The 27449-nt window shown below is 46.8% G+C and overlaps 1 protein-coding gene across 1 annotated transcript in view; it reads left to right on the forward strand.

Annotated features, from left to right (window-relative positions):
• The window catches only part of GALNT12 (polypeptide N-acetylgalactosaminyltransferase 12), a 37051-nt gene extending 14408 nt beyond the window's left edge, over nt 1–22643 (forward strand). The window contains exons 3-10 of the mRNA XM_007089324.3: nt 3179–3368; nt 7286–7471; nt 10582–10699; nt 12120–12296; nt 14692–14823; nt 19022–19135; nt 20141–20287; nt 22256–22643. Of these exons, the coding sequence (XP_007089386.2) occupies nt 3179–3368; nt 7286–7471; nt 10582–10699; nt 12120–12296; nt 14692–14823; nt 19022–19135; nt 20141–20287; nt 22256–22393 (1202 nt within the window). The 3' untranslated portion in view covers nt 22394–22643. The remainder of the gene's footprint in view (nt 1–3178; nt 3369–7285; nt 7472–10581; nt 10700–12119; nt 12297–14691; nt 14824–19021; nt 19136–20140; nt 20288–22255) is intronic.
• The last annotated feature ends 4806 nt before the right edge of the window (nt 22644–27449 follow it).

Raw genomic sequence — 27449 nt, forward strand, 5'->3', positions numbered from 1 at the left:
CGGACCCTCCTCTAGCCTGGTGGAGGGCAGGAAGCCTCCCTGAGGAAGTGGTTTTAAGCCAAAAGCTAGGATGTAAAGGAGGCAGCCCAGTGGCCCCAGTTGCAGGAAGAAGCTGGGCCGTGCAGGCATTCTGCAGGGCAGACCGTTGGCCAGTGGGGAGGTGACGCGGGAGATGAGGTTCCAGGGTGGGCGAGGCCAGACCAGGCAGGGCCTTGGAGGCCGCCATAAGGGGTTTTAGGCATAAATATGAGCCTGATGGGAGCCGTCTGAGGGCTGCTGGGGGGACAGGAAGGTCGCTCAGTCTTGGGCTCACTGTGCTGCCATGTGGGGCATGGCCGATGGATGGGAGTGGGGTGGAGGGGCTGCTGTGGTCATGCCACATGCCATGTGACTAGCTGAACTGGGGGAGCTAAGCTCAGCTGAGGGGAAATGTCAGGGTCATAGCAACAGGGAGAGCCGTGGGCTGAGTTGTTAGTCTCAAGCCAAATTACCATCCGTGGGCCACACAGAAGGGCAGCAGCTACTGCTTCGTGGGCATCTTGCTGTTTCGGGCTCTGTCTGGTCCGTCCGACTTCAAAGCTTGGAGTATGTGTCCTAATTGGTGGGTGTGTTTGGCCGTTCTCACAGAGACTCTAAACAACAGTGATTTACATGGGAAAAAAATGATCTCTCTCACATCACAAAGCTCGCGTAAAATGGTCTAGGGCTGGTGTGGCAGCTTCACAGTGTTGGGGCCTGGCTCCTTCTGCCCTGTATCTCCACATTCTCTAGGACATTGTGCTGCCCCGGTCTGTGTGCCCTGGGCTGGTTCTTCACCTTCTGCATGCTGTCATCGGCAGGAAGATCTCATGGGGCTGGAGAGCTAAACTCGAAAGTTGCCCTCATGTCCCATGGAGCAGAGCAGGGGTCACTTGGCCACACCTAGCTGCAAGGGAGGCTGGGAACTGTAGCTTCCGTGGTGGGTGTTCGGTGACAGTTGGGGCTTGATGCTGCATGAAGTCCATTAGGCACTGGGCTCTGGGTTCAGGGCACCTGGGTCAGAGGTGAACTTTACCATGAACCTGTCATGGCACCTGGGCCAAGTCACTTGTCTTTTCTGAGCCTCAGTTTCTCATCTGTGAATGGGTTTGTCCACACTTACATCAGAGAGTGGTGAGGAACAAATGAGATCAGGCATAGGATGGACTCTCACGTCGGCCAGCACGTAGTAGGTACTCATCTCCCTTTCCTTTGGTCCTCTCCTCCCGGGGCTGTTTTAAATCTGTGCCAGCACTGGTCCGAGCTCCAACACTTTGCAGCCACTCAACCTTGAGCAAGTCCAGCATCAACCTTGGCTTCAGCCCCTATAAAGTGGGATACTCGTCCCTAGCTCGCAGAGTCACAGTGAGGATTAAATGAGATAAAGGCAGGTAACATGCTATGTCAGTGCCTGGCATATTGTACTTTTATGAAATATTAACAAAATGTAGAGTACCCCCAATATTTCAGAAATGTATTCATTCAGAAGCAAGGATCAGATTATTTATTTGATCTTCGTGGGATTGAATAGCTCCTCAGCAGGCAGGACCAGGGTGTGAACCCCTTCTGCATAGCTCAGTTTTTCTCGTGAGTGTAAGTGTGGGTCTCTGTGGGGCGGAGGCTGCCCTCTCCATCATGGTGACCTGTGCCACGGACAAGATGCCCGCTCAAGCCGTGATGACAGGATTTGTGCCCTGCCCCTCCCCCTGGCCTTTCCACACGCCAGTCTGAGCTCCGCGCAGGGGCGCCAACCCTCCCCAGGCATGGGAGGGCAGTTCAGACAGACCTAGAATGGATGCTGACCAAATCCATAAAGAGTACAAGGAGGGTACATGTGCATTTTCTTTTTTTCCCTTTATTTTTTTTTTGCACCTGTGTGTTTACTGGGCATAGCCACCACCAATTAGCTTTGCTTGGGAAGTCACCTCCCTTATTCCTGCTACCAGCTTATTTGCAGTTATATTTAGGATGAAAAAAAATCAACCAATGAAATGCTTTTTTTTTTTAATGTCAAGAATATTTGGGGAAACATTTTTACAAACTGAAGCAACCTAGAACAGTTTACAGACTTTTCCCTTTTGCTGATGATTGAAGACTTTCAGACGACACCCACAATGATTAGGGGGGATTCTCTCATTTTTATTTTGCCTGATGGGCTCCCCCCACCTCCACCTGACCCACGGAGGGGTGGGAATCAGGGCCTTCTGTCCCTGAACCTGTGTGTGAAGTCTGGAGTCCTGAGGCCAGCCCTCGCTGTGGACGAGACCTTTCAACTTTTAAAGCCTCATTTCTTCTTATGCAAAATGGGACGAGCGCGTCCTCCTAACCAGTTTGCGTTTGTTTAGCAAGGCTGAGAGATTGAAGAAAGCTCTGGGAGGCAGTATTAAGCCTATGGATTCAAGCCAGGGCTGCTGGGTTAAAATCCTGGCTCCTTAGCTCACTTGTTCTGCGATCTTGACACATTACTTAGCCTCTCTGGCCTCAGTGTTCTCATCTATCAATGGGGATAGTTGTAGTACCTACCTCATGGGAAGGTTCTGAGGCTCTGATGAGTTCATATAAATCACCTGGACAGTAATTCTTGCAGTAGGCCCCCTAGTGGTAGCTGCCATTATTATTATTACTATTACTGTGTCAAATGAGCTCCTGAGAAAATTTGTGTTAACATAAATGTAAATAAAATTTGTCAACATAATTCCACATAAATTAAAATTTTATAACACGTTACATAATTAGTTAATATAAATAAACCAAGTGTATATTAACCCAGTTTTCCTGAAAAATGGTGGTTGGGCAGTTTTTGTGTGTTTTATTTTTAAATGTTCGCAAGTCAAGGTGTAATGTATTTTTGAGGGGGTAACAGCTTTATTGAGACATATCCAGACGCCACATGCACCCATTTCAAGCACACAATTCAGTGTGCGTGTGTTTTGACGGGGAGCCCTGGGTGGTTCTGGGATTCCTCTGCCCCAGCCACCCACCCCTGGCCTTTGTCGTACACGTCCAGCCTTGGTCCTGGGTGAGGTGAGGACATCCCAGGTAGGTGCGGAGCAAAGGAGGCTTCTGTCTATTCAGTTGTCATTTGGGGCTAGGGAGGGCCTGGAAGGATGCCGCTTGGCATGCGTGGCGGTGACCCCGCTTGTCTCGCTTGCCTCCCCAGAGCACCTGAAGGAGCGCCTGGCCAATGAGCTGTCCGGGCTGCCCAAGGTGCGTCTGATCCGCGCCAACAAGAGGGAGGGCCTGGTGCGAGCCAGGCTTCTAGGCGCTTCCGCGGCGAAGGGTGAAGTGCTGACCTTCCTGGACTGCCACTGTGAGTGCCACGAGGGGTGGCTCGAGCCGCTGCTGGAGAGGTGCGTGAGCGTGCGAATGGGAGCCCAATGCTGTGCAGAAGCAGAAACAAATTTCTCACCTTGGCGCCTGGGTTCAGATGCCCCTGGGGCAAGTCCTCTGTCACTGGGCATGATAACAGTCTGTGCCCCACACGGCTGCAGAGGCCATTAAATGAATGAATACACATACAGCCCTTAGAACATGCTAGCATGTATGAGGCCTTGTTAGTGTTTACTTTTACCACTGCTTATTATACACGTTTGTTGTGGAACACTTAGGAAGTATTTTGATCAACCAAGAAAAAGCTATTAATCATATAGAATCACAATGCTGCAGAATATACGTTTTGGTGTATTTCCTTCAAGCAAGGCTGTCTTATCCATTATACCCAGTACCTACAATGCTTAGGACCCATGAAATTTTTTAATAGACCCGCAAAAATGTTTTTATGTTAATTATTTTACATCAGAAGGAAAAAAATGAGCATCATAACAATGGATTTAGCCTGGAGTGTGGCTTGTCCTTCTAGCAATATAGTCATAAAATACAGCTTTAAATATATGTTATTTTTTATGAAGCCATGAAAAGTCATAACACAGCCCTGTCTTTAAGGGCATGTCTCCTGCTATCCCACAGCCTCATACGCTAACCCTCCCAATCTGCCTGTCCTCCAAATCTACTGCCACTGGGCTCCTCTCTCCCCTCCCCTCCCCTCCCCTCCCCTCCCCTCCCCTCCCCTCCCCTCCCCTCCCCTCCCCTCCCCTCCCCTCCCCTCCCCTCTCCTCTCCTCTCCTCTCCTCTCCTCTCCTCTCCTCTCCTCTCCTCTCCTCCTTTGTCTCCCTATTCTCCTGAGTCAGCATCACAGCAGGCAGGAGCTGGGCTGGCAAAGTCAGAGCTCCTCCAGGTGGAGGAGAAAGGTCCAAGATTGGGAGGGTTTTCGTTTGGTCCCTCCCCGCGGAGCAGGCGAAGGGTCAGAAGATCAGAGTCTCTGGGGCGCCTGGGTGGCTCAGTCAGCTAAGCGCCCAATTTCGGCTCAGGTCATGATCTTGTAGTTCGTGGGTTTGAGCCCCGTGTCAGGCTCTGTGCTGATAGCTTGGAGCCTGGAACCTGCTTTGATTCTGTGTTTCCCTTTCTCTCTGCCCTTCCCCTGCCCACACTCTCTCTCTCTCTCTCTCTCAAAAATAAATAAACATTTAAAACATTTTTTTAAAGAAGATCAGGATCTCTGCAGTTGGCAAACTGCTTTCCCATGGCCTCTAGCACTTTGGTTGCCACGGTCTGTCTGGAAGAGCTGGGGACCCACTTTCCTCCTTCCTGTGTGAGACCAGGCTGTCCCCTGCTCTGCTACTTCTGCTGTCCTATCTATGTCCTGTCCCCTGTGGGTCCCACAGCTGCCTCCTTCTCCTCCTCAGCTCTGATGAGCTTCACCAGCAGCAAGGACCCAGGGTTCCTCAGGCCTGTGATGGAATTTTACAGCATGGTGACAGCTAAGGGTTCCCTCTGGAACCTGGACCAGTGGGTTTGCCCTTCACCCCTTCCCCACTGTGAACACACATGGCTGCCTCTAGGCCGATCTGAAGTCCCCTGATGCACTAATACCACCCAGCATTCTACTCCAGCCCATCCTCTGAAGGCCAGTGAGGCAGCCCTCCCCATAGACAAGTCCTTGTTCCATATCCCCAGATAAAAGGATTCTCCACCCTGGCTACCCATAGAACCCCATCTGGGCAACTTGTAAAACATACCAACTCCTGGGTTGCCTGGGTGGCTTATTCGGTTAGGCATCCGACTTCAGCTCAGGTCATGATCTCACTGTTCATGAGTTCTAGCCCCGCATTGGGCTCTGTGATAACACCTCAGACCATGGAGGCTGCTTCAGATTCTGTGTCTCCCTCTCTCTCTGCCCCTCTCCTGCTTATACTCTGTCTCTCAAAATAAATAAACATTAAAAAAATTTTGTAAAAAGCATACCAACTCCTTGGTCTCATGGCCAACCACTGGATCTGAATCTCTAGAGGTGGCCCCGGGCTTCTGGATGTTTCAGAAGCTCCCCAGGGACCTAGGTGTGTACCAGAGTTGACACACGCTGGTCCCTCAGATGGTCCCAAATGGGAACCCTCCCTGTCCCTTGGACGGTCCGACAGGAGCAGTAACCATGTTCCTCCAGGGGCTTTGGGCAATAGATATTCTTTGGTTTTCAAGTCAGGTGGGTGGTGCTCTTGGCATTTTATGAGCCGGGGACTGGGGATGCCAGACGTCCCACAGTGTGCAGTTCAGCCCTGCACAACAAAGACTGGTTCTGCCCCAGATGCCAGTAGCATGCCTGCCCCCGCCCCCCACCCACGGGGCAAGCTGTTACTCGGCCTGCACACTTTGTAACCATGGTTCAGGGTCCTTTACTCCAATGCTGGCTCCCCCAGTTTTCCTTTTCTTATAAAAATTAGGCCACCCGACCAGTTTGATTGCAAGTCACAAGTTCTTCTGGTCTCTGTCAGGGGCTAAGAAGCTTCTTTGAACCTGCCCAGCAGGTCAGCCACTTGTCTTCTCAAACCTTTTAAGAGTGCCCTAAGTTTGTTTAAAGAATTCGGGGGTGGGGGGGGGGGGACACCTGGTGGCTCAGTCAGTTAAGCCTCTGACTTTGGCTCAGATCATGATCTCACGGTTTGTGAGTTCGAGCCCTACATCGGGTTCTCCGCTCTCAGTGCAGAGCCTGCTTTGGATCCTCTGTCTCCCTCTCTCTCTGTCCTTCACCCCCTACCCCTATCAAAAATAAATAAACATTTAAAAATTAAATCTTCCTCAGTTAGTGAATGCACAGGTTTTATTCATACAGTCTATCCTGAACAATGCAATTTCGCCTAATACTGTAATTCTTACCTGAGTGTGGTATTCACTTTGCCCCCTCTGACTTTCTGGGATTATTCTAAGGACACTGACAACTCAAGTCTGGTCGATCTCTGTTTCTTCACATTGCTCTGTGTGACTTATGATGTTTTAGGTCTCAAATTCCAGATAAAAGCCCCCGGAATGTAGCCCAGAGAAATCCAGTGTTCACACACAGGCCAGTCCCACTTCATCTTCCCTGGTGCACTGTCAAGTGCAAAAAAAAACCCCACACGATATGGCAGCATATGCTGAAGGATGGCTGGGTCTGTGATCATGGTTGCAGAGAGAATAGCTAAAGCAGGCACATGGACTGATATCTGCAGCATTTTTCTCTACAGTATTGTAACCTGTTTCACAGTAATAAAGAGGACAAGAAAAGACTAGCAGTAGGTCCCAGGTTCTCTGCCAGCCACCTTATAAACATCCCCCAAGGGTGTCCTCACCTTAACCCTAAGAGTAGATATTATCGTTCCAGGGTCACCCACAGGTGACAGGTTCTGAGAGGTTAGGCGACTTGGCTAATGTCACACGGCAAATAAGGGGCAGGGTTCGAATTTTTATTCTAACTCCAAAGCTGATCCTTTGGTCTGGGCGCATCTCTGTTTTTTAGAGGGATAATTCGTTCTCAACACTAAGACATTTCGTTGTGATTAAATGAGGTCCCTCTTGGCAGTCTTTAGAAATTGCAAAATCTGCTTTCTGTCTTAAAAGTGACCTTTGGTTTTCACATGTCTTGACTTTCATGGAGGGACTCAGATTTATCCAGTATGTCCATAGATGGAATCTGAATATTGAAGCTGGGGACTTTTCCTATTCAAGCCAGAATCCTTCCTTCCTCGGTCTCCCCCGCCACCTGAGCGTTCCCTGTGAGGATCACCCGCCAGGGCCTCATGTGGCTGCAGACACCTGCAACGGGAGACGTACGCCTTCCTCACACGGGCTCTCCTCCCTCCTCGCGGAAGGATGAGGAGAGTCATCCCCAAATTCCCTGATCGTCCTCCCGCCACCTGTCCTCATGGAGAGGCACATGGGGCATCCCGGATGTTCGCAGGATCCACGAAGAGGAGTCGGCGGTGGTGTGCCCTGTGATCGATGTGATTGACTGGAACACCTTTGAGTACCTGGGCAATGCCGGGGAGCCACAGATCGGCGGCTTCGACTGGAGGCTGGTGTTCACGTGGCACGTGGTTCCCGAGAGGGAGAGGACGCGGATGCGGTCGCCCATCGATGTCATCAGGTTAGGGGCTAACCTCTGGCCACTCACTCTCTGAGCGTGCCTCGTTGCGTCTGGCCACCGTGTCAGTGAGGGTACCCGGGGAGGGCTGGTTAGCTGTTGTTCCCCCACTTTCTCCAGAGCATTTGTTTATTTTATTTTATTTTTAAAATCTTTATTTATATTTGAGAGAGAGATAGAGACAGAGACAGAGCATGAGTGGGGGAGGGGCAGAGAGAGAGAGAGAGGGAGACACAGAATCTGAAGCAGCCTCCAGGCTCTGAGCTGTCAGCACAGAGCCCAGAGTGGGGCTCAAACTCATGAACTGCGAGATCGTGACCTGAGCCGAAGTCGGACGCTTAATCGACTGAGCCACCCAGGTGCCCGAGCATAATTTTATTTTTATTAAAAAATCTTTGCCACCCACATGAATTTTATGTTGGTATATTTTATTTATTTACGTATTTAAAAACTGTGGTAAAATATGCATAACAAAAAAATTGTTCACTTCAACCATTTTTTAAAGTGTTTAGCTCAGTGGCATCAAGCACATTCACAGTATTGAGTAACTGTCACTTCCAGATCTTTTTCATTGTCCTGTGCGGAAACCCTATACCCATTGAGCAATGACTCCCCTGTCTCTTCTTCAACCCCTGGTCACTTCTATTGTACTCTCGATGGATTTCCCTAGTCTAGATTGCTCGTGTAAGTGGAATCACACAGTATTTGTCCTTTTGTGTCTGGCTTCTTTCACTCCACATAAGTGTTTTCAAGGTTCTTCCAGAACCCCGTTCCTTTAATGGCTGAACAATATTCCACTGTGTAGACATCCATGTTTGTTTATCCATTCACCTGCTGATGGCCACTTGGGTTGTTTCTATCATGTGGTTATTGTGAACAATGCTGCTGTGAATATTGATTTACTGTTACTGTTTGAGTCCCTGTTTTCAGGTTTTTGAGGTATATACTTAGGAGCACCATTGGCGGGTCATATGATAATTTCATGCTTAACATTTTGAGGACACACTGTCAGGTCCTTTTTCAACTGGGGGATAGGTGGACCTGGGGGGTGAATGGGCCACCTTTGGCTAGTTGGTGAGCCTGGGTCTGAGTAGGGTGGGTTTAGCAGGGGCTTGGTTGCTCTCATTCTTTGAGGTGTTGAAGTAATATAAAGGCTTCTTCCTCCCCTTCCAATTTCAGGAGCAAATGGGAGTCAGGCAGAGGGAGATCGGACATCAGCTTTATTACTGCATTGAGCTAAAAATGGTGTCTTAGATCTGCACCCATGTTTGCCAGGAGGACTTCTGAGTTCTGACCTTGAGATGACCCACTGGCCAGAGGGAGATGCCTGTGGAGACAGTCTCAAGAGATGGCGGTAGAGGGGTGCCTGGGTGGCTCAGTCAGTTAAGTGTCCGACCCTTGATTTTGGCTCAGGTCATCATATCACGGTTCGTGAGTCTGAGCCCCACATGGGGCACACTGTCAGCGTTGAGCCTGCTTGAATTCTCTCTCTTTCTCTGCCTTTCCCCTGCTTCTGCGTGTCCCCCCTCTCCCTCTCTCAAAAATAAATAAATAAATAAATAAATTTAAAGAAAACGAGATGGGGGTGGAGAAATGAACGAGGCCAAGTCACATCCAGCCTAGAAGGCCAAGGACGGGGCTTTGGACTTTACCCTGAGAGAATAGAAGCCACTGAAGGGATTTGAGCTGGAAATGACCCTGCCTGTTACATTCTTTAAAGATTGCTAGATGCCATGTTGGCAAGGGGCCTGGAGGGGGCGGGGCAGCGGGCAGGGACATCTTTAGGAGGCATCATAATCTTCGAGTCAGGAATGATGGTGCAGGAGAAGATGGAGAGAAATGGGGTACTCCAGAGATGATGTGGTGGACTGAGAGAGACTGAATGAGAATGGGGAAGGCAGGGATTGTGGTGACACCCTGGCTTCTGTAGGAGTCCTGAGTGACATCCTACTCAACTTTCACTGAACAGATTTGTAAACTGAGGCTCAGAATAGGAAGGGTCTTATCCAGGTTCATACATCCATCCTGGGATGCTGACATGTACTCCCATGGTCCCCTCCTCCCCATCACACACATGTGCTCGGGGATGCCATGGCCACCTCCTCTTCCCTTCCTATAATATCCCTGGGTCTCAGTTTCCTCACCTGTGAAATAGGTACAAGCATATCCACCTTGCCTACCCCTTAGATTTTTGGGATGAAACACGTGGAAGTGCTTTGTAGTCTAGAGCCTTCCCTTCCACAAGGAATCTTGCTGTCCTTTTCTTATCGGCCCAGAGCTTGGAATGCAGGGAAAGCTAATACTTTGTCAAGGCCCAGAAGCACTGCCGGGAGACCTTAACATTTTTAAACAGTTAGACCCTTGATGATGTACAGTTTCTCTACCTCTGAATACATTCCTTGGCATCTGCATGTCTTGGTGTGTTGACCTTTCAGCTTTCTGCTGTGGTAGGACAGAAGGCTTGGGCCATTTCTAGAACCAGAGGAACCTGCTGGGGAGAAAACAAGGCTGGGTGAAGAAGAAGGCAAAAGTGGCCATCGGGGTCCTGGAAGGAGGCCACTCATGCAGGAGAGGAATGGGCCCTGGAGGAGCTTTGAGATGAGAGCTGCCTTCTGTGGTCTTCTACGCTCCAAAGGGCATCTGTGTTGCCCTGTGACCCTGTGACCAAGGCCACCACAGCCCAGCGCTAGCCATCCTCTTGGGGAGCCTGTCTCTTTCTTCAACTCTCTGGGTTGTCTGTGCTTCTAGGGGTACAAGGTTTTATCTCGCCCTCAGGCCTGTGCTCATGCTGGTATCTTCTTGGAGAAACATTCCATTCCTCTTCTCTGCCAACTCCTCCGTGTTCTTCAGGCCTCATTTCCTCTGGGAAACTGAACCCTGCCCACCTGCCCCCTGCCCTCCCCTCTGTGCCCACACAGTGCTGCCTGGTGAGATGTTTGTGAGCCTCCTAGGGCAGGGACCGTGGGGCACATCTATGCCTCCCGGCCCAGCGCAAGGCCTGGTACAGAGCGTAAAGTCCGGGTGTGCTTAGAGACGACTGGGCAGGCTGGAGGGCTCCCGACAGACAGTTCACCTGCTGCTCACACTGCAATGTGGTTATCACACTCTCCTAGGTCCCCAACAATGGCTGGAGGGCTGTTTGCTGTGAGTAAGAAATATTTTGAATATCTGGGGTCTTATGATACAGGAATGGAAGTTTGGGGCGGAGAAAACCTCGAATTCTCCTTTAGGGTAAGTATTCCAGTCTTCTCTTTGGACTCATCCTTCACTTGTCCCTTCTCTCTCTCTCTCTCTCTTTCTCTCTCTCTCTGGGAATGATGGGATTTTCCAGGAGAACCTGGCAGACTTTTCTTCCATGTTGATGGTTTTTATCTAATGATCCTGAAAGAGGATAGTAGTGGCGTGCACATTCTATAAACATGCTTGCCTTCTTGTTTGAACTTTTAAAAAATTGTACTTTTCATAGATTTGGGGCAGGGAAGGGCCTTGCAGGTCACCTAGTTCTTTTCTCTTACTACAGCAGGGAGGGACTGGGGCCCAGAGAGGGGAAGTGACTGGCTCAAGGTCACCCACGCAGTGAGTGGCAGAGACGGGGCTAACACCCAGGCCCCTGCTTCCCAGACCCATCTTGTGGAGTCTTGATTTGCTTATTTACTTATGAAATAACCTGTTTAGCACAGTGACCTTCAGACTTTGCCACATATAAGAATTGTTTAACAAAGAACTTGTTTAAAAAGACACATTTATAGGTACAGTCTCCAGAAAGTCAGGCTTGATAGATTTTTGGTAGGGACCAGGAATCTGCTTTTTGGGAAAAGCCCATTTCCTGATTCTGCTGCTTGTGTCCCACGGATGCCCCTTTGAGAGGCCACTAGCATTTCAGTGGGTTTTCCAGTTAACCAAATCCTGCATTTTGAGTATCAACATTTTATGTTAACATCTGTAGTTTTTAATAGAAAATTTTAAATTTTGGTGGTATTTTATATGGTTTCCTGCTTAGAGAGAGTTAATAAGAATTGGCCCTCCGCTGAGGACTCACACCCCCCATTATAAGTACCAGGTACTCTCCCTGGTCTCACATCCTGGGAACCGTGGGGTCTTCACGGCCCTGTGCCCCAGCATGAGCTGGTCTCAGACAAGTCAGCCTGTTGAGGTTTAGGATGTGCTTTTAATGGTCTTTCTGCCTCTTCCCTAGGTGTCAGGCTGCTCTCTGCCTCTAGAAGTTCTTCCTTTCCCCTTCCAAACCTCTCTCCTTACTCGCTGCTTTCCTATCTTCTGTGGCTAGGAGATCAGGTAATGAGCCTGTGTTTTACATAATGAGTAACGGGTTCCCAGTGAGGTCAGTTATGGGTGCTCCTGTGAGTCAAGTGCATGAGCTCTAGTGCATGGACTCTGGGATCTTGCTCCCGGCGGCTTGTTTGTCTTTGGGGCTGTGTTCTTGCTCTTTGACTGCATCCTGTGTCCTGAATGTGCTGGGGAGGTGGCCTCCTACCCCATGGAGGGTGAGGCCTGGCAGTGTTCATCATGATGTCTGTGTGCCCGGCCTCCTTGCTGCGGGCACGGTGGACCAGCAGCTCACCATTCCGCTCCACCACCCCCCCACCTCGCCCCGCCACTCACCCACCCGGCCTCCTCCCTGCTCTCTGCACAGATCTGGCAGTGCGGTGGGACCTTGGAAACACACCCGTGCTCTCACGTTGGCCACGTTTTCCCCAAGCAAGCTCCCTACTCCCGCAATAAGGCTCTGGCCAACAGTGTCCGAGCAGCTGAAGTGTGGATGGATGAATTTAAAGAACTCTACTACCATCGCAACCCCCATGCCCGCCTGGTGAGTTCCCCAGCCCACCTGTATCCCAGCTGGCCTCATCCAAACAAAAGCAGCTGATTCTGGCCTCCCCGCCATAGTGGACCTGGTTCCAGAAATAGATACAAGTATGGGAAAACTTTATCCCCCACTTATAATAATACATTCATGTTGATTCTCATCATTTACAGTAATTATGGTCTGTGTCACCATTGCAAACACTGATTCAAGGCTACTGAGCCGCTGCTTCTCAGAGAAATACGGTGCTAGGTTCCTTCAGGCCTCTTGCAGGTTGACATTTTTGCCAACCGATCAATATATACAGTATACAATACGTGGTTTTGTGTATATTTCTGTCGAAAGATTGTTTGCATTGAACTCATGGCCAACAACATTGTGACACGTGCCTAATCCACGTATTTTCTCTGCCAGGCACAACACAGCCTTCTTGCACTGAGGAACACTAGCCAGCCCTTCAGCACCATGCTTGGGGGCCTTTTAAACAGTGAGGTCACCAACACAAAGCAGCAAAATGTGGCACTAGGTGGGCGATGAACAGGACGCTTGTTTACAGCGTGAGAGCTGAGACATGATCTCAGCCAGAAGCGTCACGTTGGGTGACTCAGATTTTTTATCCCTCTCTGTATGTGTTTGCAGATGATGGTGGTGTAGTGGTTTTAGGGTTACAAATAAGCTTTAGCAAATAGGTCCACTGCCTCTGCAGTGGCCAGCTCTACAGGCCCCTGGACAGGGTGCCCACTCTGCACCAGCATCAACTAAAATGAAAATGTAAACCTCTTTTTCTGAATCCTCACAGCAGCCCTTCAGGATAGCTATGGAATTCTCATTTTTTATTTATTATTATTTTTTTTAATGTTTATTTAATTTTGAGAGACTGTGTGTGAACGGGGGAGGGGCAGAGAGAGAGGGAGACATAGAACCCGAAGCAGGCTCCAGGCTCTGAGCTGTCAGCACAGAGCCCGATGAGGCGCTCGAACTCATGAACTGCAAGATCATGACCTGAGGAAGTCAGACACTCAGCCTACTGAGCCACCCAGGCGCCCCAATTCTCATTTTAGATGCCAGAACTGAAGCTCAGAGAGCTTGCCCAAGGCCTCGTGGGTGATGTGGGCAGAACTGAGCCTGGGGTGCGTAGAACCCACTCCCTGCTCTGCAGAGCCCTGTGGACCTGCCCCTGACCTTGGCGCCTTTCTGCCTCTGGGCTCCAGGGTCATTGCTTCCTCTGTCATGCCCAAGGCTGCAGGGTGGAAACATCTGCTCCTTCCCATTACCCAGTCTGGAACCCACAGCTCTCTCTTCCTGAGGCTTCCCAAAGAATGACATATTAGAGGGGCCCCGCGTACACCTTTTGTCTGGATGCCCGTGGCCGAGTGTTCAAAGGGATATTTGGTTGAAGATGAGGGCACAATGACTCATCAAAGGAAGACCCTCTGGGAAATAAGTAAAACTCTGAAATTTTGCTCAAACGCTTTCCTGACATTACCATTTTGTTAAATATTTAGCCTGTTAAATTTTAATACTTTAACATCATATTGCAAGGACAGTAATAGTGCTCGGCACTGCTCTTGTGGCTGTGCTAAATAGATGCTTGCTTTATTTAATTATTTAGAAGTTAAAAAAATTTTTTTTAATGTTTATTTTTGAAAGAGAGAGAGAGAGAGACAGAATGCGAGCAGAGGAGAGTCAGAGAGAGGAGACACAGAAACTGAAGCAGACTCCAGGCTCTAAGCTGTCAGCACAGAGCCCGACATGGGGCTTGAGCTCACGAACTGCGAGATCATGCCATGAGCCACCCAGGTGCTGCAATTATTTAGAAGTTCTTAATCACTTGTTTTGTCCAGAAAGCTAAACTTCCACGAGTATTTTTCACTGCAGCACTTGGCACTTACCATTGTAAGCATATGTTCAGACTTCAGCATGTTGAGCACATAAGGTCTATGTACATGGTTACATTGAGAATATTCACCTGTGTTTGAAAGTGAACGCTTCAGGTATCAGCAGTAATTCAGAATGTCAGGGTGTATGTACTCGACTGACGTCCACTGGTCTGTGATCACACACTCATCGATGGTGCAGATGCACGGGTCCAGGGAGCTGACGCAGCCCCAGGACTCGGCTCCCTGACTTCATTACCAGGCGCTTCGTGTCCTTCCCTAGAGCACCTGGCCACACCTCCTTGTAGCGAGAGTGCCGATAATGCAGTTGTTTGTGTGATGGTCTGTCCTGCCAAGGCGCTGTCGCTGTGTCTGAGGCTGGTCTGACCCTCTGAGCCTGCACAGGAGCCAGCACACAGTGGGTTCTCGGTACACGTTGCAGAGGAGGGAAGCATCCGTGGAGAGAAGGCTTTGGTAGGAAGTACGTGACCTGCAGGGACTCACTGCTTTTGCTGTTTCCTCAGGAACCCTTTGGCGATGTGACAGAGAGGAAGCAGCTCCGTGCAAAGCTCCAGTGTAAGGACTTCAGGTGGTTCTTGGAAAACGTGTACCCAGAATTGCACGTGCCTGAAGACAGGCCTGGCTTCTTTGGGATGGTGAGTGAGGCGGGCCTCTGGTGGGCAGGGGCTTCCCTGACCAATAAATCCTAGCCAAGAAAGGCCCCTTCATGGGGACTGCTAGCCTTCCTCACCCCTCCTCCCCTCCCTGCTTTAATCCACTGTCTTTCCTTCTCCCCGTGTCTGGGCCTCAAGTCCAGAATGTCAGCACTAGAAGCCATCTCCAAATTGGTGACGATAAGCCTCCCATTTTATAGATAAAGAAACTGAGGCTCACCTGGTGTTTCCATGTCCAGTTTCACATTACTTCAAGCTTCAGATGGCTAGACCAGTTAATAATTCCCAGCTCGGGGATTGATAAAGGCAGTAGTAGAGGGAGAAGAGTCACTTCGGTTATTTCAAAGGACCTGAAAGAAATGTCTCTGGGATGAAGCCAACTAAAATGTCCAGTGCCTTTGGCTTTGGGGAGGAACGACACCAACTTAGGAAGGTGTCCTCTGCTGTGTCGTGTTGACCAGAAGTGCCCATGTTCCATTCTGGGAGTCTTTGATAAACACAAAGCAAGACGTTAACGCATTCAATTCAGTCTGCTATGAAAAGGTTCAAGCAGAGAGAATGATGTAATGAACCCTGTTCCCGAGCTTCTAGAATTATGATGATTTTGCCTCTCTTGCTTTCTGTCTCCTCTGCTGCATCCTCTCATGTTTTTCTTTGCTCAAGCAAACCCCAGGCCTCCTGTCCTTTCACTCCCGTTCGCTTCCACGTGCACGTCTGTATGGACGGTATCTTCTAACTGCAGACCATTATCACACCCCCGTCGAGTGAGCAGTAATTTCTTGGTACCCTTTAATATCTAGCCCTTACCCACATTCCCCTGCTTTTTCACACCTCTCTCAGGGTAACTGGCTGGTTCCACCTGGGGTCCAGACAAGGTCTCGCGTTATGGTTGGCTGCTAGTCCTCCCTCCCACGTCTCCTTCATCTAAGGCAGACCTCTTCCCTCCTCCTCCCCACTTGTGCTAATATTGTTGCAAAAACAGCATCCGTTGTCCAGTAGCACATCTCACCCTTGGAATTACCTAATTGTTTCCTTGTGGTGTCTTGTAAATCGTGCCTCTCGCCCATAGTTTTTAAAATGGAAGTGAGGTCCAAAGGTCTGATTGGAATGGAATCATCAGCCTTTTATGGCAAGAACACTTCACAGGTGTGTTTTGTGCTCCTGCAGCATCATCGCAGGAGCACCTAACCTCTGGTCATCCTGCTTCTAGCGATGACATTGATCAGTGGGTCCATGGGGCCTGTCCGGGACCAGCCACTATCAGGGGCCATGTCAGCATCCTCTCTCATGTTTTCTGTAACTGTTGATAATCATTACCTAGACCCAAACTTCAAGTGGCATTGTCAAATGGTGCTTTTTCTAATCCTTTCATTTCCCCTGCATTTTTAGCTGAGATGTTTCTGTAAAGAAGAACGTTCCCTTATTAACTGGGACCATTTGGTATTCGTGAAATTCAGAGTTCATTCAGAAAAGGCATAACAAATTTTAGGGATGAGTGGGTGACTCAGTCAGTTAAGCATCTGACCCTTGATTTCAGTTCCGGTCATGATCTCATCAGGCTCTGAGCTGACTGTGTGCAGCCTGCTTGGGATTCTCTCTCTCTCTCTCTCTCTCTCTCTCTCTCTCTCTCTCTTTCTCTCTCTTTCTCTCTCTCTCCTCTTCCCCTGCTCGCTCTCTCTCTCTCTCTCTCTCTCTCTCTCTCTGCCTCTCCCCAGCTTGCGCTCTATCAAAATAAAAAAATAAACTTAAAAAATTAAAAACAAGAAAAGGCATAACAAATTTTTTAAGTCCTTCTCTTTATTTGCCTGTTTTCAGAGTAAGAATTGGCACTTCAGTTTCCTCCAGTTTGTTTGTTGGCTCATTTGCTTGTTGGCTTTTTCTTTTCTTGAGCATCACTGTAAACCAGTGGGGTTTTATATGGTCAGTGTGCTGCAGTTCGTCTGTTGGTTTCTGTTTTTTTTCTTTGAAGAGTTCAGGTTGCCCATCTTCAGCTAGTGAGAACCTCTTCATTTTGGCTTCTGTGATCTTGACCCCTTGTAGTAGCTTGATTGCTTCCTTGATCCTGGCCACGCTCATCTTCTACATTTGCTGCCATCCCTCCCAGAGCCCCTGACCCTTTCGGTGGGGGGCAGTGTTCAGAGCCCACAATCCGGATGCCAGCTGTGGTCTCTGTCTCTAGACCACACTCTACACCAGAAACATAATGCTAGCCACATACATAATTAAAAATTTAACTATATTTAACTTTATTTTTAAGGTTTAGTTATTTATTATTTAAAAAGTTTTTTTAATGTTTATTTTTGAGAGAAAGAGAGAGTGCAGGTGGGAGAGTGACAGACCGAGAAGGAGATCTGAAGCAGGCTCCAGGCCCTGAGCTGTCAGCACAGAGCCCAATGTGGGGCTTGAACCCACAAACTACAAGGTCACAATCTGAGCTGAAGTTGGACGCTCAACCAACTGAGCCACCCAGGTGCCCCTAGTAACCATATTTTAAAAAGGAGCAAGTGAAGTTAATAATATATTTTATTTAATTCAATGTATCTCCAGTATTATCATTTCAACATGTAGTTGATGTAAAAATTTATCGAGATGCATTACGTCTTTTCTCATACTGTCTTGAAACCTGCTGTGTATTTTACACTCACTGCATATCTCAATTTGGACTTGGTCACATTTTAAGTACCCAGTGGCCACATATGGCCAGTGAGTACCATGTGGGGTGCACAGTGCTATAGTTTTTCAGTGGATAGAGAAAGGAAATGCATATTTTTGAGAAACAAATCATGAACTCATACTGATATCTCAAATTTAAATGTAATCTTACAGGATTTTTTCTTCTTCGATATTATACTTGTATTACTTTTTGCTTACACTGAAAATCTTAGTTTCAAAAATATTACCATATTATTTATTTGCTTTATCTTAAAAGATATTTAAAATAGTTTCAAAATAATAATCCACTATTACCACTGACAGTTGATACTGAATGAGGTTTAGGATTTCTTTGCTGCTCTATTTGTTTATAGAATATAGTTCACTAAGGAAATGTAATCAAACATGGAATGTTCTAAAAAACAAAAACAGCGGGGAATGTTCTAAAGTCATTTAATATCATTCTTTTTCTGTTTCACCAACTTGATACAGCTAGCTTAGTTTATCTCAGTTTTAATTTTCAGGGGTTCCCACCTCTCTTTTAGTGTTTTTTCCATTTCAAATCTTTCTGAACATAGGGAGTTCATTTGAGGTCACAGTCCTTTGGTGGTCAAGCGTGGGGACATTTGAGCCCTTCCAAATCTAAGGTGCTCTGCTTATTCTAACCAGATTTCTTCACAAGCAAAGGGACTTCAGGAACATGGAAGTCTGTGCTTTGTGAGCTAGTTGATTGGATTGTGGAATCTTCTTTCAATATGACTGAGTCTTATCTTCAGAAACAGGCTAGTCAAGGGTGGACGAGGGCCAGGGCAGGAGAGGGATTCATGAGGAGTTCATTGAGGGGTCTTTGAACTCTCCAGAAAGAGATTTGGAAGGTGTATGTCTTTCCCTGGAGGCTACTAAAAGGGAGGCGGGAGCATGATTTTTTTCTCTTGGAATGATCGAAGGGTTTTAGATCTAAAAGGTACCTTAGAGATGGCATTAGATTAGACAGCGTTGAGTGATGGGGAGAGCACTGGACTTGGAGTCTGAGTTCCTGGATTCAAGACTCAGGCATCTCCATTCGTGTGACCTTGGGCCATCAGCTCTGTATTGTGCTGTTCCTATAGTCTAGAATGGTGGACTTCTCATCTGGAAAATGGTGAGTCTCTCACACAGGATGTCTTTTGCAGATCCTGCTTGCAGGGGTCCTTGGTACATGTGTGAGGCAGCAACCCAGCTCTGCACGGACCAGTGCAGCAATAAGTCTGCACCAAGGAGAAATGGAGAGATAAGAGCTTTCAGGTCATAAAGAGTTAATCTCTCTGCAACTCAGATTTATCTTTAGAAATGGGGGTTATGATTCTTGCCTATGGTATAGAATGGGAAAGCACTTTCAAAACTGAAAATCTAAGGAGCTCTTACCCAGTAAGTCCGGTTCTTGACTCAATGACTCCTCTCCAATGGAGTCATTACCGTTGGAGCCTTGGGTGGAACCTGTTGTTGTGTATAAATCTGGATCAAAATGCCACCTTTATGTTTTGTTTAGCTCCAGAACAAAGGACTGAGAGATTACTGCTTTGACTATAACCCTCCCAATGAAAACCAAATCGTGGGACACCAGGTCCTTCTCTACCACTGTCACGGAATGGGTCAGAACCAGGTAGGTGCTGCTTCTCTATAGTTTGACATTCTTAAGCCAGGGGAAAGCAGACAGTGGGAGCCTGAATGTTCAAGGGACCGTTTGTGTGGGGTCTTTAAAGAGAGAAATGAGGGGAAGTCTCTCTTTTTTTTTAAATTAAATATTTGATGTATATATATATTTTTTTTTGCATTATGAGGGTACTATATGCTTTTGCAGAATATTTGGGAAATGCAAAAAAATATAAGCAGTAAGTGAATGGCAGGACTCTGCAACCACCATTAGAACTAAGACCTAGTTATTTCTCATCTTCCTTTATGCAAGGCCTTTAGATCATGTGTTTTAAATAGTTGTTATCATAATGTCTATATGTTTTATATTCCATTCTTTCCACTTCGTCATACTTTTCATGTGTTATTAGACATCCTTTGAGAATGTCATTCCTAATGGCCTCTTGATAATCCTTTGTGTGGCTGTATTACTGTTTAGTTAACTGATTCCCTGCCTGCCTGTTTTTGATTGTAAAGCAACCATGCCACTAACCTCTAGTCAGAAACAAAAGTGGGGGGGTGGGGAGCAACAGATCTGCGTGTCCGATGACTTCCTTAGAATTAATGCTTGAACAGAATTCTGGGTTTTGATGGATAGTGCCACGTAAAGTGGTGTTTAGGGCAATTGCTGGTGGCCGGGGCAGGTCTGTCTGGGTTAAGTGCTGAGTTTCAGGCTGGGCAGGGGAGCAAGTTCTGGAAGGTCTATGAATTGCAACAGATCCCAGCCCCAGGAGGCAGATAAACCACCAGAGCAGGCCCGTGGAGGATGCAGGAGATGCAGGAGACCCAGAGGAGGGAAACGTTGGCTACCTGGACCTTTAAAGGCTTCCTGCCTTAAGCAGTGTCAGACACCTAGAGATGAGTGGGTGGGATTTGAGTTTCTTCCAGCTCCAAGTCACCCCAGGCTCTCGTCCAGCCATTTCCCTCTCTCCACATCAGAGAGTAACTGACGCACGATTGGCTGCTCCATTTTTAGTTTTTTGAGTACACATCCCGGAATGAAATACGCTATAACACTCACCAGCCAGAGGCCTGCATCGCTGTGGACGCAGGAATGGATATTCTCATCATGCAACTCTGCCAGGAAACTGCCCCGGAGAATCAGAAGTTCATCTTGCGGGAGGTAAGTGAGCCGTCTGCTGCCCTCCTTGCTCTCGGTGCATGGGCTGCAGAAGGGGGAGTGGAGGTAAAGAGTGTTCCCTGGCACAGTCCTCGAGGATCTCAGGGATGCGGCCACATCTGGGGAGACCAGGGAGTTCACCATGGACCCAACAGTATGGTCGGGGGCCCCGGCATCCAGCATCAGGAGTGCTTTGACTCCCATCTAGTCGTTCTGGCCTCCTTAGACCGTGAGCCATAGTCCTGGAGTGAGGAGCTGTCGCAAACACACCCAAGGATGAAATGGGCTTAAAATGAGTGAAACGAATAGCCAAAGCATGAGGATGTGAGGTTAGATCCAGGGGCAAGCTAGTCCATTTCTTTAAGCCTCGTTTTTCCCAGCTGTAAAATGGGAACAATAATAGCAGCCTGTCTACCTCTAGTGTGGACTAGATGGACAGCAGAAATAGTCCTTGGAAACCATAAAGCTCTATAGAGATCAGTTGTTACCTGCAGGGTAATCACCAAGAAAACATCTCTCTGATGGAGCTGGCTCTCCATCAGAATAGTTGATGTTGATTTGGAACCGGGTATTATTTCAGGCCCATTAGGCACTAGCCCCGCCACACTTGGCCACAAGCTGTAATAGGACTCGTGAATCTGTCAAATCTTTTGACTCACTAAAAAGCACTTGAGGGAGTAAATCCAAAGAAAATAATTCAAAAGACGAAATGAGTTTATTTTTATCTCCATAGGAAGCTTTCGTTCCCAGCCTGGCCCCAGGGATGGAAAGATTGGTCTAATTTGCTAATAAATGGGTTAATTCTAAGCATGATCAAAAGTTGGAGTACATTTTCCTGTAGAAGATATTATGATTATCAGTGAAATTTGCGGGCTACCTGAACAAGCCTGCGCCATGGTGTTATCCGTCTGATATTAAAAATAAGAGGGAAAATACTTCTGCAAATCTCCCCGTCTGTGGTTCCCTGCAGCGCCCGCCTCCATCCCCTTCTCTTGTTTCTTCTAACTGTAAGCCCTCAAGGGGCTTACACAGTAATGTAAGCTAGAAATCATAAAATTGGTTTGAAACATCATTAAAATTGTATCTTAAATTTCAGTGACCAATTAAGGAAAAGTAAAGTCTCCTTAGAAGGTTGGGAAAAGGGATGCTATTTAATTATTTCCTTTCATGGTACTCTGAAGGCAACATTTGAACTCTTTTAAGGGTTTTCAGGGTTAATATTTTTGAGATTCTTCTGCCTATAATTTTATTCCCAAAGGTTTCTCTTTCCCTGGAACAGGTATGTCACTTGCTCGGCCATGATTAAGTTCCCAGGGAACTTAAAGCTTACAACAGAGAGGTGGAGGGAAAAAACAGACTCAAGGATGGGGGAGAGTTTCGCTGAGGTAACTCAGAACAGTTGGGAAAAGGAAGACAAGGGGAAGGCCTTAAAGAGGACCATGATCTTTTGGGGTTGGGGAAATTGGCACAGTCCCATAGAACCCATGTCCTCAGGTGACTTGTCCCCTTGCCCAGCTGTTCTCTGGCTGAGCTGGGACTACAGCCAAGTTTCCTGATTCTGTATTTAAATACCTAAGAGAAAGAGATCGCCAGGGATGGAATCAGTTGACCTAAGGGAAGCGGAAGATGTTAATAAAGAATCTTTGATCCTAATTTCCCTCAAGGAGAAGAATAGCAGTAGCGAGGAGACTTGGGATCTGACGGATCCCCAGAGCAGCCAGCAGGTGGCACCACTTACCCTGACGGTGGAATCAGGGACCCTGGTGAGCCTGACACGCTTGTCCACGCCTGGCCCTGTCTGTGCGTGGGCAGTCCTGAGTTGCCTCAGTACGGGGCAAACACAGTGCTCAGTAAATATTTCTGCAATGATAAAAAATCACCCGAGCTATTAACACATTTTAAGGAAAAAACTACTTTCTGAGGAATTATTTGTATTTCTGGTAAACAGCCAGTGCTTATTCTCTCTTGTAGGATGGTTCTTTATTTCACGTACAGTCCAATAAATGCGTTCAGGCTGAGAAGAAGGCCTTCAGTGACAGTTTCATACCATTCCTACGGCTCTGCACCGACTCGGAACATCAGAAATGGTTCTTTAAGGAACACATGTAATACCAGGGAGCTCCACGAAGGAGTGGCAAGGCCCCCGGACTCTGGTGACAGACCCACCCCAACCCTGGCTTCCTTGTTTTTATAAGGAAGTCATTTTGCAATCTGTGAATGTGACGTTGGATTTAATCAGCTTTGTACTGATTTGGAAAACTTCAAAATTGCTCCCAAATGCCCTATTTTCGAAGGGTGATCATAAAATGTTAACTCGTGGCATTCAGAGAATTAAAATCTTTAAATATTTTTCTATCAAGATGTATGTCCTACTGTCATGTCTTTTTCTTAACCCCTAGGAAAGAGGTAAATCTTCTCTTTTGGTGTTCGTGAGGGTTCCACGAATGTGTGGAAATCAGACTCATGTAATGTACTCTGTGTACACTGATAACACCTCAAGCATGGGGTTAGGTTTTTCTCAGTGTAGACAGATGGACACGAGGAACATTGTATTGATTCCTTCACACTGTTGAGATATTCCAGGTTTATTGAAATAAAGAATGCTATTTGCTTATGTGTTGCCACCATAGTCAAAATTCCAGCAAAGGTTTACATTAGCTAAAGAGGACTAAACCAAAGCTGAAGTCTTTTTTTTTTTAATTTCTTAATGTTTATTTATTTTTGAGAGAGAGAGAGAGAAAGACAGAGCGTGAGTGGGGGAGGAGCAGAGAGAGAGGGAGACACAGAATCCGAAGCAGGCTCCAGGCTCTGAGCTGTCAGCACAGAGCCCGACGTGGGGCTCGAACCCACAAACCATGAACTCATGACCTGAGCCGAAGTTGGATGCTTAACCTACTGAACCAGCCAGGCGCCCCACCAAAGCTGAAGTCTTAAAGGAACAGTGTGACTTGCTGAGCCACAGTAAACTTGAAGCACACGGTGGCCTTCTGACAATGCCTAGCTGTGATGTGGCTGGCTACTTTCGGTAATTACCTCTGTGACTTTAAAAGATATTTATGTCATTTCACGTTTTAATCACACATTAGCATCAGGGGAAATTTAATGTGCTCTATGAAACGCAGTTTTCAAATTTGTTCATTGATGAGATTTGGTCCTGAACCCCGTGTTCAGTTCCGTGCTATAGCAGCTCCTGCTGCTGTTTGTCAGTAATTCTGATCTGTGAACTAGTCCAGATCCACTTCTGAGATCTTGTCAACCTGATGACATCAGTGTGATGATTAAAAGGAAACTATGAGGACATTGCAGGTCTTTGTTTTTGTAACCAGTCAGATGTGAGCAATGAAGACACAGGCGTACTTGATTTCAACGTACATTTCCTACCCCCTCATGCTGTCTTAAAAGCATCCTCCCTTCTCTGAGCAATCTGGTTTAACAATCACCCAGAACAACTCCAACTGACCTGGCTAGTGTCAATCTGATGCCTCTTAACCACACTGAACTTTGGTTTCTTTTTCTGTCAAATGAGAATAATGAAACCAGCCTCGGAGGGGAGTTGTGAGGATTACATAACAGAGCAGATGAGGGCTTATTTTAGTCCCTGGCATGCAGTACAGGCTCATTAAATTTCTTTTTTTTTTTTTTTTAATGTTTATTTTTGAGAGAGAGAGAGAGAGAGAGAGAGAGCGCGTGAGCAGGGGAGGGGCAGAGAGAGGGGAGACACAGAATCCCAAGCAGGCTCCAGGCTCTGAGCTGTCAGCACAGAGCCTGATGTGGGGCTTGAACTCACAAACTGTGAGCTCATGACCTGAGCCGAACTCGGACACTTAACTGACTGAGCCACCCAGGCACCCCTTGTTAAGTTTCTATTTTCATAAATAACGTGTTATACAATGTGAAGCACAATAAGCATCTGCAGCCATTTATTCAAAAATAAGTATTAAAGAATTTAGTGATTTTATCCTTATGGGATTAAATAGCTCATTGGCAGGTGGGATTAGGGTATGAACCCCTTCCAGCACAGCTCAGTTCTCTTGTAAATGGTTAAAGTGAGAAATTTTATGTTATGCATATTTTACCTTTGCTGTGTGTCAGTCTGAGCTCCATGCAGGGGTGTGGGAAGACAGTTCGGGCAGGCATAAATGGATGCCGACCAAATTCATAAAGAGTGCAAGGGTGGGGTGCCTGGGTGGCTCAGTCGGTTAACCGTCCGACTTCAGCTCAGGTCATGATCTTGAGGTTCGTGAGTTCAAGCCCCGCACTGGGCTCTGTGCTGACAGCTCCGAGCCTGGAGCCTGCTTCGGATTCCGTGTCTCCCTCTCTCTCCGCCCCTCCCCGCTCACGCTCTGTCTCTCTCTCTCTCAAAAATAAATAAACATTAAAAAAAAAAAAAAAGAGTGCAAGAGGGCCACAACATGCATTTTTGTGTGCACTCACTGGGCACTGCCACCAACTTGTTTGGCTTAAGAAGTCATCCCTCTTCCTCCTGCTATCAACTTATGTGCGGTTATTCTTAGGGTAGAAAACTAATAAAAATAATATTTTTTTAGGATGCCAAGGGAAATATTTGTACAGTCTGGGAGGCAATTTACAATATTTTGATGAACATTTTCCTTCACTGATGGATGAGGAATATGAGCCTGGGTGTCTCCATCTGACCCACTGGAAGGTGTGAGTTGGCCCCTAGTCCTAGTGTGCTGAGCCAGGGGTCCTGGGGGCCAGCCTTAGCTATGTAGGTTATTTCACTCCCAGGACTCATTTCCTCATCTACATCATGGGGATAAGAATGCCCTTAAGAGTGTTGATTTCTTTTTTCTTCCTTTTTTTTTTTTTTTTTTTAAAGTAGGCTTCACGCCCAGCGCGGAGCCCAATGTGGAGCTTGAACTCACAACCCTGAGATCAAGACCTGAGCTGAGATCGAGAGTGAGATGCTTAACCAGCTGAGCCACCCAGGTACCCAAGCATGTTGATTTCTTACCTAAATTTTTTAGTTACACTTTTAGTGGTTTCCCCAGGGATTATAGTCTGCTTCCTAAATTTATCACAATCTTCAGCATAGTATTGAGTTAATTCCAGTAAAATTTAGCAAGTTTGTATCAGTGTAGCTTCATTTCCTACCCCCTCCTCTGTGCTATTGTAGACATACAAATTGTGTCAATATATGTTATACACTCAGTAGAATGGTATAATTATGGCTTTATTTTTATTATTACTCTGAAGAGTAATAAGAGAAGAAAAATATGTATATATACACAGTCTCTTATATTTATCACCTAAGTATCATTTTCCATGCTGTTCACGACTTGCTGTGAATCTGAGTACCCTCTGGTATCATTTTCTTTCAGTGTAAAGACTTTCTTTGGTATTTCATCTAGGCTAGATCTGTTAGCAACAAAAGCTCAGTTTTTATTTATTTGGGAATGTTTCTATTCTACCTTCAATTTTTTGGAAGATAGTTTGGTTGGCTATAGAATGCTCATTTACACGGTTTATCCCCCCCCTTCATCGTGGTGAGTTTCAGATTATACCACCCTAGTGTTGCCTTTGTTTTGAATGAGAGGTCATTTGGTAATCATTTGGTTACCTGTCTGTGATAAGCCATTTTTCTCTTGCTGCTTTTAAGATTTTCTCTTTGTCTTTGTCTTTCAGCAGCTTAAGATACGTCTAGATGTAGCCCGTGTTTATCAGACTTGGGGTTTGTTGCAGCCTTTGGAATGCAATGCTCTTAAAATCAGTGTGGGAAGATGTTAGCCATTATCTCTTCAAATATTTTTTCTGCCCTTTTATTCTTGAAATTGGATAATGTCTGATAATCTGTCTTTAAGTTCATTTGATTTCTTTTGCCATCTCAAACCTGCTGCTGGGTTTATGTTTTGTTTTGTTTTGTTTTTTTGGTTATTATATTTCTCATCTCTGAATATCCATTTGGTTCTTTTTTGTAGCGATCATTTCTGTGTTGAGATTTCTTCTGTACTGACCCATCGTTAGCGCATTTTCTTTTAGTTCTTTGAATATAGTGTTAAAAAATTCTTTGAATATATTTTTAATAACTGCTTTGAAGCTTTTGCATTGTAGCAGCTTAAAACATTAAATATATTATCTTACAGTTTCTGTAGGTCAAATTTGGGGCATGTCTCGACTTGATTCTCTGCTCAGGGTCTCCCAAGGCTGCAATCCAGGTGTCGACCTTGGCTGTGATCTCATCTGAGACTTAGGGTCCTCCTCTAAGCTCCCTGGTGGTTGGCTGAATCCAATTCCCTGGGGCCACAGAATTAAAGACCTCAGCTCTAAAAGTCCACTTTCCGCTCCCTGCCATGTGGCCCTCTCCACAACATGACAGTTTGCTTCTTTAAGGCCAGTAGGAGAGCGCCTATTGCTAATTCTTATCTCTTTTAAGAGCTCACTTGATTAGGTCAAGTTGACCCAGGATAATCTCCCATCTCTTAACTCAGAAATTATCTGATCCAGGGTATTATTTACATCCACAAAATGTCTTCAGCAGAGTTGTATCCCATCATATTCCCAGCCCCTGCCCACACTCAAGGGGATGAGACCACACAGAGCATGTCTGCCAAAAGGCACAATGTTTGGGGCTCATCCCATTCTGCCTGCCACAGCCCACCCTCTGGCCCGTAGTAGTTTATACCCCCTCCACATAAAAAATACATTCACCCCCACCCCAGGTTCCTGAGCCTCATCTCATTAAAGTATGAGTTCAAAGTCAAAAATTTCATCATCTGAATCTAAATCTCACCAGCTGAAAATCCAAAAACTAAGTTGGGTCCAGGTCCAGATGGGGCTCCTGGGAGCCCTCTGGCATGTGCTGTGGCCAGGGTATGGCTCCTCTCCACCCATGGGCCTGCAAAGCCAAAGGGACAGGTTATCTGCCCTCACATGGCCAGCACACAGCAGTGGGAAAGCATGTGATCACGGTTGCAGACTTTCTGTCTCAAAAAGGGGGACGTGAAGGTCAGAAGGAGCCACAGGTCCATAACACTCTGAAATCTAGCCACATAAATGTTTGCCTTTTTTGGATTCACTTTCGAGACTTGGGAAGAACCTTCGGGACTCTTGTCTCTTTCTTCTGGGCATGAAGTTCCCCCTTTTCGTGTCCTCCTTCCTTTTTTATGAAAGGTAACATGATTGCAACTGAATAGTTTTACCAACC

This window comes from Panthera tigris, chromosome D4, assembly GCF_018350195.1.
Source record: "Panthera tigris isolate Pti1 chromosome D4, P.tigris_Pti1_mat1.1, whole genome shotgun sequence".
Taxonomy (NCBI): Eukaryota; Metazoa; Chordata; class Mammalia; order Carnivora; family Felidae; genus Panthera; species Panthera tigris.